Source organism: Macaca thibetana, chromosome 13 (genome assembly GCF_024542745.1).
Source record: "Macaca thibetana thibetana isolate TM-01 chromosome 13, ASM2454274v1, whole genome shotgun sequence".
Classification (NCBI taxonomy): domain Eukaryota; kingdom Metazoa; phylum Chordata; class Mammalia; order Primates; family Cercopithecidae; genus Macaca; species Macaca thibetana.
This window is the reverse complement of record NC_065590.1, coordinates 21,088,645-21,100,656: the sequence shown is the minus strand read 5'-3', so window position 1 is coordinate 21,100,656 and position 12,012 is coordinate 21,088,645. Positions and strand designations below refer to the sequence as shown.

The window sequence follows — 12,012 nt, the reverse complement described above, 5'->3', positions numbered from 1 at the left end:
CTGGGACTTCTGTATTCACAGAGGCTTAGCCCCAGAGAGGGAAACTTTCAACTCTGTTGGTCAAGAGAGACCTTATTTGAGGGACTAGGCCCAGTGGCTCACACTTGTAATCCCAACACTTTGGAAGCCTGAGGCAGAAGAACTGCTTGAGGCCAGGAGTTCGAGACCAGCCTGGTCAACATAGTGAGACCCTGTCTCTCTCTCTCTTAAAAAAAAAAAAAAAAAAGAGGGACCTTATTTTAAGATGTCTGAGGCAGCTTGGAGTAGTGGAGAACAGGTAGCTGGTGGTTTCTCTGCAGCAGTGAGAGGAGAGGATGGGTAGATTCGGCTCAGGAAGGCTCTGAAGTGGTAGCAGACACACCACCCTCCCCCATCTTCTGACTGAGGAGCAGGTGCATGGCTGGTGCATGCCAGCACAGAGCTGCACTTGCCCTCATGGTGAGGAGAGACATACAGAAAGGCTAGAGCTAGTACTTTGCCCATGTGGGGCTGCTTTCTTTTTGAATAGAGGCGAAAGTCACATAACATACAGTTTATTATTTTAAAGTGTACAAACCAGAAACATGTATTCAGAATGTTGTGTAACCACCACTTGTCTTTAGTTTCAAAACTTTGGGGGGGCCTGTTTTTGATTCTGGGTGAGATGCACTCACCAAGGTGACAAAGACCCTACCTGGCTTGTTCATGGCGTCTCCAGGACCTAGCGTGGTGCCTGACCGTGACACTCATAGGGTGTTTGTTGAGTGAATGAATGATGCCTCTTCAGCTAAACCCGACCTAGGAGACTCCAGGGCTCACTCCACTGTGCCCATTCCACAGATCCGGCCCCGAGGTGTGCCCGTTCACCAGGCTGAGGTGTCACCCGAATTCAGGCTCCTGGGGCCCGGGAGGAGGCGACTCTACGGACCCGGGTCGCTGTGGCCCATCGCTTTCGATTTGACTCAGTTTCGGTCGCCACTCGCGGAAGGCGCGCCCCCCGCCCTCTCTCGGCGGCCCGCCCCGCCCCGCCCCTGCGCTTCCTCCGGGACCGCTGGCACTGCGGCCGCTCAGCCGGCAGAGAAGCCGGGAGCGGGCGAGGCGTCGGCGGCAGCGGCGATGGTGAGGGCCCGGGCGGGGCCGGCCAGCCCTGCGACGGGCAGAGGGCGAGTGGCGAGGGTGGGAGAAAGGAGTCCGAAGTCCACGGGCCGGGGCGTACCCTAGGGCCCGTGCGGGTCAGACCCGAGGCGGTGACCACGGCCGGAGCAGGATGGGGCGGACCCTCTACTCCCCGCGGGCTGCCTGGGAGGGAAATGCTTGATCCCCGTCCTGGCTGCACCGCGCAGAGCGAGCGGGGCCCGGGCTCCCCATTCTCCTGAAGCGAAGCGGTTAGGAGCACCGACTTTGGAGGACTCCGGGCTGGGATCCCAGCTCTGTGACCCGGGGCGAGTCACTTAACCTCCCTGAGCCTCCTTTTCCGCATCTGTGAAGTGGGGTCAGTAATACCTGCCTTGTTGGGTCCTTGCGAGGTTAAAGGAGACACAATGGCAGAGACCCGCCTGGCACTCAGAACCCACTGCTAAGAAGTGGTAGGAAATGTAATGACCTCGTCAGCCCTTTCCGCAGCTGTGAGGAGCCAAGCCTGGCTCAGGAGTTGGAAACTTGAGCAGATGGGGTGGCAGAGGCCATTCCAGCCCCATGGCAGGGTGTTGGAGGCCTAACTCCTCCCCTAGAGAAAGAGAAAGGGAGATGTTTACTCTGAAAGTTCCACTGAAGTTATCAGAGTGTGACACAGGCCTGACTCCCTGCTAACCTCTACCTAGTGACACATTCCTGAGTTGAGTCACCCCCCACTCCTGCTGCATATCCTGGCCTCTGTCCTCACTTGCCATCTCCAAGGCGAAGATGTCAGGAACAGCTGGTGCCAGTTTCCCTCTTTCCCTAGGGCTCCTGGGAAGATGGACTGGGCAGGAAGTAGGCTTGGTGCTTTAAGATTTTGCCTTGGAGAAACTGACAGAGGTGTGATGGATGTGGCCTGGCTAGGGGTCAATGCCTGGATGGCCTCATCTCCAGGGAATTTGGAGGCAGGAAGAGGAAGTGGGGCAGGAAGGTAGCACTGAGCTCTGAGGCCATGCCGGGAAGCTGAGGAAGGCTCTGAGAATAGGGCAGAGCCAAGAGCCCACTTCAGGGTGTGCAGGGCAAGGGGTCAGGCAGGGGTAGGGGTGGGCTTCAGTCAGCCCTTAGCTCTTGGGGAGAAGCTCCTGAAGTGAAAGGTGAAGGCAGGATAATTTATTGGGGGAAGAGGGTATTGGGAAACCTGGGGATTCTCACGGGTACATTTGAGGCAGTCTGTGGAGGAGAGCCTAGGGAGGTCGCTCCTCCACCCATCCATCTCCTAGCCTCTTCCTGTTTCTTCTTTCACTATTGCCCCTTTCTCACCCTAGCTCTTTCCCTTCCTTCCACCCATCCCCTTTCCCTCCCTGGTCCTTCTTCCTTTTACTTTTCTTTTATTCTCTATGACTCATTCAACCAACAAGGATTTCTTGGGCATGTCCTTCATGCCAGCATGGTGACAAGTATAGGGGACAGAGCAGGAACAAAGTAGGATAGGAAAGATGGAAATAGAATGAGTAATTACCTGAATTCATTAATCTTGTAGATGATCCTCTCTCCAAAGAATGTGTGTGTTGAGCCACGGGCCTCCCTCATATGCACACAAATTAAGTTGGTAGCATCAAAAGGTTTGGTGGTTCTTTAGCCAGTCAGCTAAAGTGTTTGACCTCCTTGTACCTGTATCTAATTTAGCACACCGGTTATGAATGTGATGCTTGGAGTCTGTGTTGGTTCAACTCCCAGATCTACTTACTGGCTCTGTGATCTTATACAGGTGATTTAACACCTCTGAGCCAAAGTTTCCTATAAAACTGGGAAAAGGCCAGGCGCAGTGGCTCACACCTGTAATCCCAGCACTTTGGGAGGCCAAGGCGGGCAGATCACAAGGTCGAGAGTTCAAGACCAGCCTGGCAAGGATGGTGAAACCCTGTCTCTACTAAAAATATAAAAAAATAGCCGGGTGTGGTGGCACGTGCCTGTAGTCCCAACTACTCGGGAGGCTGAGGCAGGAGACTCACTTGAACCCGGGAGGTGGAGGTTGCAGTGAGCTGAGATTATGCCATTGCACTCCAGCCTGGGTGACAGAATTAAGACTGTGTCTCAAAACAAAAACAAACAAGCAAACAAAATAACTGGGTTAATAATATGGTCTTCAATGGGTTGTTGGGTGAAGATTAAATGAGGCAGAGCAAATGAACAGCAAGCAGCATAGTGCTTAGCTCAGAGTATGTGCCCATTGAATGGTGGCTGTTATTCTTGCTCAAGATGTAAAACCTCAACAGCCTGCAGTGCCAGATGAAAATAAACTAGATGCTGGTTACCAAAGGCCCATGTAAAGTTCTGAGCTACGGGTTAGAAACAATTATGTGTACTATGTGTACAAGTTTGCCACAGGGAAGAGCTTGCTTGGCTGTGCATTTTGTAAAACGAAGAGGTTTTATTGACCACATGTATTACACAATTTTTTTTTTTTTTTTTGAGATAGAGCCTCGCTCTGCATCCAGGCTGGAGTGCAGCGGCACAATCTAGCTCACTGCAACCTCCGCCTCCCAAGTTCAAGTGATTCTCCTGCCTCAGCCTCCCAAGTAGCTGGGATTACGGGTGCCTGCCACCACGCCTGGCTAATTTTTGTATTTTTAGTAGAGACGGGGTTTCACCATATTGGCCAGACTGGTCTCGGACTCCTGACCTTGTGATCTGCCCGCCTCGGCCTCCCAAAGTGCTGGGATTTCAGGCGTGAGCCACCACGCCTGGCCATATTGTACAATTCTTGAGATCTGACTGCTAAAAAAAAAAAAAAAAAAAAAAAAAAACAAACCGGAGCTAGGGAAATGTGGGCCACATCAATAATAATAGCCCTTATTTATTGAGCATTTAGTATGTGCCAGGCGTTGTGCTAAGCTTTTGATTTACATCACAAATGAATATGTCACATAATCCTTAGCTAACATTGTAAGAGAAGTCATTATTATCAGCACTTTACAGGAGAGGAAATGGAGGTCAGAAAGGTCATATCCTCAGTCTCAGTCACTCAGCTAGTGAGTGGCAGAAGCAGGATTTCAACAGAGGGGTGCAAAGCAGAGCTCTACTCCTAGTCTCTGAGCTGAGTGCTGACTTAGGGAGGCGATGTTATACCAGTACTTGCGCCCATTTATCTGACGACAGTTAGAACAGAGTTTCTTGGATACTAGACAGGAGACAGGGAGACAAGGAGAGTTAGGATAGGGAGGTTTTTTTTGTTTTTGTTTCTTTGTTTTTTTTGAGACAGGGTCTCACTCCTTCGCCCAGGCTGGAGTGCAGTGGTGCAATCTTGGCTCACTGCAGCCTCTGCCTCCCAGGTTCAAGCAATTCTCCTGCCTCAGCCTCCCGAGTAGCTGGGACTACGGGCAGGCACCACTTTGCCCGGCTATTTTTTGTATTTTTTGGTAGAGGCGTGATCCGCCCACCTTGGCTTCCCAAAGTCCAGGGATTACAGGCATGAGCCACCGTGCCTGGCCCAGATGGTGTGGTTTTGAGAACTACATTTTCAAAGCAGGAATCAAAGAGATTGAGCCCAGAAAAACCTGAAAGGTTTGAGTGTCATAGAGGGGTTATTCTGTGCAGGGGGCAACAGTCTGTCAAGAACATTTCCTGTGTAACTGCCACTCTCTGGCAATGACACAACTGCTCCCCGCTTGCTCTGGCTCAAAATTCCAAGCCCTGCAGGCTTCTGGCCTCAGGTCTCAGAAATGCCTCTCTCACCCTTCTTCCTTTCTCCACGCTCTGCTCGTCACCTCTCTCTGTCCTGGTGGGCATCTCCTCACAGCCTTGCTGATGGTACTTCTCCACCCCTCTGGCTGGCCTCTCTGCCGGTTTCTTACTTCTATCCGTGCCTGTCTACCACCAATAGAGAAATTATCCTGAAGCACTTCTTGACTGTCACCCTTGACTCAAAAACCCACACTAGCTCTTAAGTTTTATCACTCATTTGGAGCCAGTCTTCTCTACCTGACCTTTTCTGCCTTCTGTAGCCCCACCCTGTCCCGCCCATCCTCTGCCTGGTCCTCACTGTCAGAGTGTATCCCTCTCTCTCAGTGCCAGAATGTCCCAGCTCCATGCCATCTTTCAAGGGGTCACCCCCCGCAATGGCACCCTCTCTGTGGCAGCTCCGACACTTACTATCTGTATCACACAGTGTAACTCTTTGCTCTTCTCTAATTGTATTACATATGTATTTTCCCCAGGGCAAAGTGGTCTCTTTAAGAATAGGCACAGTTGGCCGGGCGCGGTGGCTCACGCCTGTAATCCCAGCGCTTTGGGAGGCCGAGGCGGGCGGATCACAAGGTCAGGAGATCGAGACCACGGTGAAACCCCGTCTCTACTAAAAATACAAAAAATTAGCCGGGCGCGGTTGTGGGCACCTGTAGTCCCAGCTACTCGGGAGGCTGAGGCAGGAGAATGGCGTGAACCCGGGAGGCGGAGCTTGCAGTGAGCCGAGATCGCGCCACTGCACTCCAGCCTGGGCGACAGAGCGAGACTCCGTCTCAAAAAAAAAAAAAAAAAAAAGAATAGGCACAGTTAGGCCGGGCATGATGGTTCATGCCTGTAATCCCAGCACTTTGGGAGGCTGAGGTGGGAGGACTGCTTGAGCCCAGGAGTTCAAGACCATCCTGGGCAACATAGAAAGACCCCATCTTTAAAAATATAGGCACAATTCATTCAGGAACTGTTTATCACATATCTGCTGTCTGCGGACATTATGCTGAGTTACCGTGTGGCATAAGGCAGTGTGACCCTTGTCCTCTTGCTTACCTCCTTCCAGGGTCCCTGGAGCTTTATTTCTCACCGTGCTAGCAGAGACCTGTGGATATAGGCAGGGTCCTTTTTCCTCTGGTTGAGTGGGGGCCAAAGAGGGCCCGAGACTTGAGTCTAAGGCCTCTGTGTTCCCTGGAGTGAATGTGTTCTTTTAGGCCTGGGTCCATCTTGGCTCCAGGCAGGCCTGGCTTTGCACTGGGGGCGACTGGTCCAGATTACAGCTGGAAGCACAGCCAGCCCTCTGGAGAATGTGACCCCAATATCACCCCTTGCTGAAGAATAAGGTAACAACAGCTGTAGCATTTAGAATATGTATATATAAAAAAAGATAATATCCAGTATTTTCCCTGTCTCTAGCAGTGACTCTTATTTTCGAGTCTTTATCTATTCTCAAGTTTTTGCTTTGGACTCTTTATTTTTATTTTTTTATTTTTATTTTTTGAGACGGAGTCTCACCCTGATGCCCAGGCTGGAGTGCAGTGGCGCAATCTCAGCTCACTGCAAGCTCCGCTTCCCGGGTTCACACCATTCTCCTGCCTCAGCCTCCTGAGTAGCTGGGACTACAGGCGCCCGCCACTACGCCCAGCTAATTTTTGTATTTTTTAGTAGAGACGGGGTTTCACCATGTTAGCCAGGATGGTCTCGATCTCCTGACCTCGTGATCTGCCTGCCTCGGCCTCCCAAAGTGCTGGGATTACAGGTGTGAGCCACCGCACCTGGCCTTGGACTATTTAATTTTATTTTTTGCTTTGTTTTGTTTTGTTTGCTGAGACGGAGTCTTGCTCTGTTGCCCAGGCTGGAATGCAGTGGTGTGATCTCAGCTCACTGCAACCTCCACCACCCAGGTTCAAGCGATTCTCCCACCTCAGCCTCCCAAGTAGCTGGGATTACAGGCACGCACCACCATGCCTGGCTAATTTTTGTATTTTTAGTAGAGACAGGGTTTCACCATGTTGGCTGGGCTGGTCTCGAACTCCTGGCCTCAAGTGATCTGCCTGCCTCAGGCTCCCAAAGTGCTGGGATTACAGGCGTGAGCCACCGTGCCCAGCCTGCCTTGGAGTATTTGAATGTGGGGAAGTTCAAAGGATTGAATGACAGAGACTTGTTGAATGCTATAGTAGTAATAATAGTGATGATGGTTGACTCAAGAAAAGGTGAGAGTGCAGTTTCCCTGCTCTCTTCGTTGTTCCTCTGTGTTTCCTGCTTACTGCTTCCTCCAGCCTATGAGTGCACCCTCCCCTACAGTGGTTTGCCTGACCTCTCTTGAAGCAGGTTGCTTTTCTAGCTCATGGGTAAATATTGACCTATTTGGGTTTCAAATGCCTGCCCCTCGAAACTCATGCAGGGCTAGAAAAACATGCTGGGAGAACATCTCTTGAGAATAAGAGTTGCTTTTGGTTAGGCTGTATCGTAATTGGCCCACTCACTGAGTCCTTGCTTGCAATGGTCAGCACTGTGCTGGCCTCCTGATGGGATGGTGGTGGACAAAGGCAGGGCACTGCTCCCTGCCCTCCCTCTGGGAGTTTGTGGTCCAGCTGGGGAGATAGGACTCATATACTGGGAATTCTTGGAGGCTGTGTACAAGCAGCTGCAAGGAACCTAAAGGAGAATTCTTGCCTGAGTAGGAGGTGGCCCTCTGTGACCACCAGATCTCTTCTAACACTTACGTTTTCTGGTTTTAAGTGGAATTCAGTCAAGTGCCAAAATGTCTGTTGTAGACAATGGGTAACGTGGGCTGGCAGAAAACGAAGCTTGCCCTTCTTGTAAGGAGGGGAAGGGAACAGGGATGGGCTGTGGGGAACTAGGCTAAGAGGAAGGAGTTTCTGTGGTTTGCTAATCCACTGGTATTCATCTCCCTGAAATGTCCCTGCTCCTAGGCTTCTGGCTTATACTAGGGCCTCCTGCTTGGGGTCTCTGTTACGTGCACCCAAAGCCCAGTGCCTTTCTTGCACATGACCCAGATTTTCTCTCTCCCCTGTCGTTTCAACCTTCCCCAGCTTGGATCCAAGACCTCCCTTCCCAGTCCTCTGAAATGAGCTGGGAAGGGAGGCAAAGCTGCCGCCCAAGCCGGGAAATCTAAGAGTTGGTCTCATCTCTGTAAGTTGGACCCCAGTGAGGACCCCAGCTGACTGGAAGGCTGGAGGCCAGGGGCTGGTACCACTGACGTTCCCAGGCAGAGAGGGAAGTTGGGGCAGTGATACAGGGAGCAGGATCAGGCCAGGAGGCAGAACTGGCCTGACCAGTCAGAGGCCCAAGGAGGGAGATTTGAGCTTCTCAGTTTGGGGCGAGAGGGGTTAGGCAAAGACTATGATGTGTGCTGCTTCAAAATTACCTTTCTAGCCTGTAGGGTAAGTCTCCTCCCTGTGTGTTCCAGCCAGGTAGCTTGGTTACCCATTCTTTGCTGCCTTCTTAGGCCAGTGGGAAACCTTAGGGCAGCTGTGCATTATTGGGTAGAGGCCATTCTGGAGCAGGTGAGAAAAGAGTCGGCTTTGTGGGAGGGTGGGGTCCTGGGAAGATCCCACCTTGGGACAGCTTAGAGGAAGCTGAGGTGCTGGAAGCCAGGGCCGACCTAGGTCCTAGGTCACCCTGCCTTGATGTGCAAGGGGAGGAGCCTGTGAGACCTAAGGTATGCTGCACTCACCCCGAAGGCCAGCCCTTCACTCCACACACATCACACCCTTACACGAAGGATGCTGTTACTCTTATGCTGTACCCACCTACAGGGGGAGAAGGAGGCTTCTAGATCTCAGGGGCAGATGAGGGTCAGGTGGGGGCCTCATGCATCCCTGACCTCGGGCTTGGTGCCCAGGCAGGAAAAGAGTTGGAGCGGTGCCAGCGGCAGGCGAACGAGGTGACGGAAATTATGCTTAACAACTTCGACAAGGTCCTGGAACGTGATGGGAAGCTGGCCGAACTGGAGCAGCGTTCAGAGCAACTCCTGGATATGGTGTGAGGCCTGGGGGAGCATGGAGGGGAGGGGAGAGGATTGGGAAAGGCTCTTTTGGGCTGTATTCAGGATCTCCAGGTCATTGGTGGGGTTGAGGCCTTACTCAGGGCCAGTGTGGGGCCTCTGGGTTTCCTCAGGCACCCATAGCCTAGACATGCAACAGATAGACCCCACAAAATAAGGCGGCCTTGGTTTGAAGCTGTGGACCTTCCTAAAGGTAGAAGACTGTCGTTGTTTTTTGTTTCTTTTTTACTTTGAGACAGGGTCTCACTCTGTTGCCCAGGCTAGTACAGTGACTCAATCACATCTGCTGCAGCCTCTACCTCCCAGGCTCAAGCGATCCTCCTGCCTCAGCCTCCTGAGGAGCTAGGACTATAAGCATGCACTGCCGTGCCTGGCTGATTTTTGATTTTTTTGTAGAGATGAGGTCTCACCATGTTGCTCAGGCTGGTCTTGAAGTCCTAGATACAAGAGATCCTCCCATCTCGGCTTCCCAAAGTGCTGGGATTACAGGCATGAGCCACTGTGTCCAGCCTGAGTACTGGCATTGTTAACTGAGGGTGAGACACTAGGGCTGAAAGTCAAGGGGCCACACTGGTGTTTGAGATGAATCAGGTGGGGAGGGTTCCACGGCAGGTGGTATAGAAAGAGAGCAGACAAGGCCGGGCACGGTGGCTCATGCCTGTAATCCCAGCAGTTTGGGAGGCCGAGGCAGGTGGATCACGAGGTCAGGAGTTCAAGACCAGCCTGGCCAACATGGTGAAACCCTGTCTCAACTAAAAATACAAAAATTAGCTGGGCGCAGTGGTATGTGCCTGTAGTCCCAGCTACTAGGGAGGCTGAGACAGGAGAATTTCTTGAATTCTCCTGTGAGCTGAGATTGTGCCACTGTACTCCAGCCTGGGTGACAGGGAGAGACTCCATCTCAAACAAAACAAAAAACAAACAAACAAAGAAAAAACAACAACAACAAAGAAAGCAGACAAGATGGGGAGGATGCAGGAGGAGACTAAGCCTTACTGAGATGGGACTGGGAGGAGCTGGCTCCCAGGCAAAGGGAGTGCCAGCTAACTCTCACTTTGTGTCTGGGGGTATCCGCAGAGCTCAACCTTCAGCAAGACTACAAAGACCCTGGCCCAGAAGAAGCGCTGGGAGAACATCCGTAGCCGGGTCTGCTTGGGGCTGGTGGTGGTCGGTGGCCTGCTCATCATCCTGATTGTGCTGCTGGCTGTCTTTCTCCCTCAGAGCAGTGACAGCAGTAGTGCCCCACGGACCCAGGATGCAGGCACTGCCTCAGGGCCTGGGGACTGACCCAGCTGGTCCTGAAGCAGAAGCCAAACGGCTGCACTGGCCGGTTCTGATCTCCAGAGGACCTTGGTGTTTGCTCTCCCTTGACCCACCCCAGTGAGTGCCAAAGGGCAGCCCCAACATGTGCACCCCTGCATTTCCTGTCATGCCACAGACTGGCCCTCGAGGGCAGCCTGCTGTACTGGCCATGCTGGGCCAGCCCTACCTGGAGCTCAGTAAAAGCTGCTGTTTGATTAAAAGCTGGTGTGTGTGTGTGAAGGTCCCCAGTTTGGTTAATCCCATCTGTCTCTACCCCTCGGGCTCCTTAGAAAGCCCATCACCCAAAGGACTCCACCCCTGGGAGATGGCTCCTTCCTCTCCCTTCCCTACTTGATCCAACCCTACACAGACCGGGAGTGTGGGTGTAAGAATACAATGGCCCCCAAACCAGACCCTTGAACCAGTCCTCCCCATCTGAGCCTGTTTCTCTGAGAATGAAATCTATTATTTTTCTGTCATCTTAATCTATTATTTTTCTGTCATCTTGGGGATGCTTAGAGGACCAATGAGACTGTAGATGGGATGACAAAGAAGAAAGCACTTCAACAATTTTTTTTTTTTTTTTTTTTTTTTTTGAGATGGAGTTTTTGCTCTGTTGCCCAGGCTGGAGTGCAATGGCACGATCTCAACTCACTGCAACCTCCACCTCCTGGGTTCAAGCGATTCTCCTGCCTCAGCCTCCTAAGTAGCTGGGATTACAGGCGCCCGCCACCACGCCCGGCTAATTTTTAATTTTTTTTGTATTTTTAGTAGAGACGGGGTTTGACCATGTTAGCCAGGATGGTCTCGATCTCCTGACCTCGTGATCCGCCCGTCTCAGCCTCCCAAAGTGCTGGGATTACAGGCTTGAGCCACCAAGCCCGGTCAAGAGTGCAGTGGTTCTTAAACCTGCTTCACCTGCAGAATTTATTTATTTATTTATTTATTTATTTATTTATTTTTGAGACGGAGTCTCGCTCTGTCGCCCAGGCTGGAGTGCAGTGGCCGGATCTCAGCTCACTGCAAGCTCCGCCTCCCGGGTTTACACCATTCTCCTGCCTCAGCCTCCCGAGTAGCTGGGACTACAGTTGCCCGCCACCTCGCCCGGCTAGTTTTTTGTATTTTTAGTAGAGACGGGGTTTCACCATGTTAGCCAGGATGGTCTCGATCTCCTGACCTTGTGATCCGCCCGTCTCGGCCTCCCAAAGTGCTGGGATTACAGGCTTGAGCCACCGCGCCCGGCCAGAATTTATTTTTTTATTTTTTAAATTTTTTTTTGAGACGGAGTCTCGCTCTGTCGCCCAAACTGGAGTACAGCGGCCGGATCTCGGCTCACTGCAAGCTCCGCCTTTCGGGTTTAAGCCATTCTCCTGCCTCAGCCTCCCGAGTAGCTGGGACTACAGGCGCCCGCCACCTCGCCCGGCTAGTTTTTTGTATTTTTTTAGTAGAGACGGGGTTTCACCGGGTTAGCCAGGATGGTCTCGATCTCCGGACCTTGTGATCCGCCCGTTTCGGCGCCCGGCCTCACCTGCAGAATTTATACAAGTGCCATTGCCCAGGCCCCACCACAGATCAGTTAAATCAGATTCTTGGAAGGTATCGTACACGGGTGTTTCTAAAGCTCCTCCGAGCCCATTCTCTCCTCTGGGAATTCATATGTAGCCAGGAATGAAAAGGTCTTAGTACAAGCCACTAGTTTTACAGAAGCTAGGGATAGCAACGGGCTGAAGGTAACAGTCCCATGAGCTGGTTGAGGCCCCAGGTTCTCTGGCAGAGAGACCTCTCTCTCTCGGTTGGGGAGGCTTGCCCCACCCTTTATTATTATGCCTAACACATAAGAAATGTGCAGGAATTTT

General features: G+C 52.0%; 2 protein-coding genes across 3 annotated transcripts in view; one reads left to right on the top strand and one right to left on the bottom strand.

Moving 5' to 3' along the window:
• Window positions 1–10,377, top strand: part of VAMP5 (vesicle associated membrane protein 5) — a 229,925-nt gene extending 219,548 nt beyond the window's left edge. Inside the window, exons 2-4 of one of the 2 annotated variants that reach the window (XM_050753120.1) lie at window positions 1,056–1,098; window positions 8,693–8,830; window positions 9,932–10,377. In XM_050753120.1, coding sequence (XP_050609077.1) covers window positions 1,096–1,098; window positions 8,693–8,830; window positions 9,932–10,141 — 351 coding nt within the window. In that variant the 5' untranslated portion in view covers window positions 1,056–1,095 and the 3' untranslated portion in view covers window positions 10,142–10,377. Of the gene's footprint in view, window positions 1–923; window positions 1,099–8,692; window positions 8,831–9,931 lie in introns of those variants that run through there. The other variant, XM_050753119.1, reaches the window with a different exon arrangement.
• Window positions 1–12,012, bottom strand: part of GGCX (gamma-glutamyl carboxylase) — a 162,173-nt gene that overhangs the window by 36,457 nt on the left and 113,704 nt on the right. The window lies entirely within an intron of this gene.